A 3,569-nucleotide genomic window follows, 5' to 3' on the forward strand; every position below is an offset into this window, starting at 1 on the left:
GATTCCATAAATAAAAAAGATGATTTCAATGAGTTGATAATAGTACCTGACAAGTGGATGTCCTCTTTGTCTATATCCCTCTGTGTAGACCGTAATAAATCAGTAAGAATCAAAACATATACTCCAGCAAATTTAAACATTAAACATCCAATCAAACTATCAAATAGTATTACCAATGTCAGGGTCGACAGTAATTCCTTCATCATTAAATAATGTTGTTTCTATGGGCCCACGAGTAGGCTGATTAGTATTAGGTGGAGAAGGATTTGATGAGCACATGTCTCTGTTAGTCATGTACTCATGTAAGAAGTTGGTGGTGCTGGGTATGATCCATATCATCTTCAAACGTCTGTGGAATTCTTTTTGCAAGTTCTTGTCCAATTTCCTTGAAGAAAAATAAAAGATGCACCAGAAGAAACCAATAATGTAACAAGATATAGTGAGAGCAACAATTGACAGATGTCGATGTAACATATAATATCAAAGCTGGCAACGAATAATTATATCTAGTACTTACGCTTAATCAGGTCCTCTGTAATATATATTTTCTTCATCTGGAGCATTTGCATACTTGATGCAGAAACTGTCTACCGAAAAGTCATCTGGATAAGCAATGACACCGTACTCCAAAGTAGTCCCGAGAAAATTTGTACCAGTTACAACTAAGCGAATGCTGGACTGTGGATCACCAACACTATCCTTGTGTTTGTCATGATTCTGGTCATCCAACTCATCACCGCTTCCCTCGATTGTAGAAGAGTGATCTGCAGGCATATGAACTATGACTCTGATATCATCACCCCGGTATTTTCTAGTCAATGTTATGGTTTGCTTCCTTGGTTTATCTTCAATTTTGAAGGGAAACTCTCTTGGTGTCTCCACAACCTACCAAACACATGAAGACATTTCATTTTATCTCGGTCATAAAAATGTTGATTACAGATTAATAACTATTACATAGCATGAACTTCTCTGCAACACCCACTTGTAACTCTATTGTGTGAAATATAAGTGGAGGTTACATCTCATGTAAAATTTTGACCCACGTCTCATGCAATTGTGTATTTATATTTTGGAATTTCACAAGTATCATATATAATCGTGTGGGAACATGGTACTACTGGCTTAATGTCAAATAAATGGAAAACATAACTCTAGGGCCGCAAGATAATTTCGTATTTCCTTGGGACCAGATTTTATATTTTTTTCTTCTCTGATTGATTTTGAAAATTCAAAATTGGTAGTACAACTAAAATACTGTTATGTTCTCGTGTCATGGTGTTTTAAAATTGTCATATTGATCTCCGTATCAGACACGCACGACTGTATGTGTGCATCTCAACTTTGTGGGAAAGTAGTGAGAGAAAAAAAAAATGGTGAACTAGTTATTTGTATCTCGGATTCTACTTGTTGGAATTTTAGCTCCTTAATCTTTATGCTTTAGGACTAAACGTCGTATAAATCTAACAACATGCTGAAATTATACTTGGAGTTCTAGTGATGTTTGCCACATGCCACTCTAACCTTTCCAGCGTGAATTGGAGGAAATCTCATGGCTACATTAGATATCTCAAAGAACAAGAGCCATGTCATGCTAATTTCAACCTTATCTAGCATTAAGCCACCCGCATGATCTCCTTAGTGATATCCCTATTGTCTTGCTCGAATTAAGCACAATGCTCGTACTAATGAAACCAAAAACTTAAAGACATTTATGATATTGAATTGAGCTGCATCATATATCATACCAGAGACTACTTTGTGAGCATAAAAATAAGGAAATGGAACATGATGATCAAGTCAAACATCACCCTCCCATTGATTTCCAGATTCAACCACAGTACACAATGCTTCGTCTCATACCAGAGACTACTTTATAAGCATGTAAACCTTGCAAGATTTAGGGAACAAACATGATGATAAAACATAAACATCACCCTCTCAATGAAATTTAGATTCATACAACACGCAAATGTTTATTATCACTTTACATAGCTACACAAACAAACCACAAAAAGAACATATCAATCAACACAAAAAAAAAACATCTTAAATCAAAACAAGACTCCGTATCATCGCAAACTCTCTTGTACCCTTTTTAGCCCAAAATTGTTTGGGACTAAAGAATTAGAGAAAGAGACTAATATAATAATCTATATACTAATTTTTGTTGGAGTTTTGTGTCTGACATGGAGACGTGCACATCCTGATGCAGACACAATCCCATAATTGAAGCATTACCACAACTACACAGAATGGGTTTTTTTTATCTAAGATCTTTATTCTCACATTTTTCAGCAGGTTAAATACATGGGAAAAAATTACAAAACAAAAGTGTTACCATGATTATAGTCAAATTTTTCTTTCAGTTCATCACACTCTTTCCGACTAAAGAATGGAAAATATTTCAATTTGATGACCATAGTATATCTCTAGTACTATCTTATATAAATAAGTTAGTAGTAATCATAAAATGAGTATCATTTTTGTCTCTCTTATTAATAAATTGAAGACAGTTTCAAACTATGTGTGTTTTTTGGACCCTAAACATCAATAACAACGTAATTTTCAAGGAATTAAGGAACAAACCATACCTTTTTAAGAAGAACTTGTTCAGCTTCCTCACCATCACATATGATTTGATGAGATCCAGACGGTCCCTTGTTACCGATAGAAGAAGAAGAGAAGTCACGAGTTGGAGTCCGAATTTGATAAATTAAACGACTGATGGTACTATTATTCTTCAATTGTTGGGTGATGAAGATGGGTGAAGAGCTGTAATTTCGACGAGGGGTATTCTTAAACGCTAGTAGTACCGGGGTTATCGAAGATGCAACAACTTTCTTGATGATTCTCTCCATTTTAATTGATTTGCAACGATAAATATCCCCCTCCACGGCATAGGGGGTTTGATTTGATTGATTACAAAAAAAAAAGATTGGTTTTTCCAATTCCGATTTTGAAGGTGAAAACTACAGTGAGACCCATTCTCTCAGATTTTTCCACTGAGAAACCCATGGACAGAAAACTTCAGGCGCGCCCCAAAAAATTATTCTAAAACCCATAATTTATAAAATTTTGTTTTACTCTTTTCAAAAGGAAACTACTTCTTCAATTCGTTTTTCTTCTTCCTCCCAACTGCAGATCTTCATCAACACTTGAATCAGATCGAGAAGAGCGATTATTTGAGGTCGATGGAGCTACGGTTGTGTTGTTGCATAAAGATAGTTGAAGCTGCTGCCGAATCTGGTGATGATTGAAGAGAATATTTTGTTGTTGCTGGTAATGAATATGCTATGAGATCGACGGGGGTTTTGAGTCTGTTGCTGCTATGAAGATTGAGATGATGAATTGATGGTTTTCTGTGATGGTTAGGGTTGCATATGAACAGGAAAAAAAATTACAGCAACAAGGAATTTCGATTCTAATCTGAATATGTGTTGCAATCCAGAAGATATTGTGGATGTATAAAGATTTAGAAGATGGGGGTTGAGTTGTGGAGAGTGGTGTTCTGAAACTACAGTTAGGGTATGGAGAAGATTGAGAAGATGAAGATGGTATTGATTCGA

At 35.4% G+C, this 3,569-nt stretch overlaps 1 protein-coding gene across 1 annotated transcript; it reads right to left on the reverse strand.

The window, feature by feature from the left end:
• Positions 1 to 519: 519 nt before the first annotated feature.
• LOC113313087 (uncharacterized protein At2g39795, mitochondrial-like) lies at positions 520 to 2,861 on the reverse strand. Its single transcript, XM_026561810.1, has 2 exons — positions 2,595 to 2,861; positions 520 to 885 (listed from the first exon to the last, which is right to left on the reverse strand). Exons 1-2 carry the CDS (start codon positions 2,859 to 2,861, stop codon positions 520 to 522), a joined length of 633 nt encoding a protein of 210 aa, XP_026417595.1.
• Positions 2,862 to 3,569: the final 708 nt, after the last annotated feature.

Source organism: Papaver somniferum, chromosome 9 (genome assembly GCF_003573695.1).
Source record: "Papaver somniferum cultivar HN1 chromosome 9, ASM357369v1, whole genome shotgun sequence".
NCBI lineage: Eukaryota > Viridiplantae > Streptophyta > Magnoliopsida > Ranunculales > Papaveraceae > Papaver > Papaver somniferum.

Coding starts and splice junctions, on each gene's coding strand:
- LOC113313087 (XM_026561810.1), bottom strand. CDS start 2,861: ATGGAGAGAATCATCAAGAAAGTTGTTGCATCTTCGATAACCCCGGTA. Junction 886..2,594: donor AACAAGTTCTTCTTAAAAAG/GTATGGTTTGTT, acceptor TGTGTTTGGTAG/GTTGTGGAGACACCAAGAGA.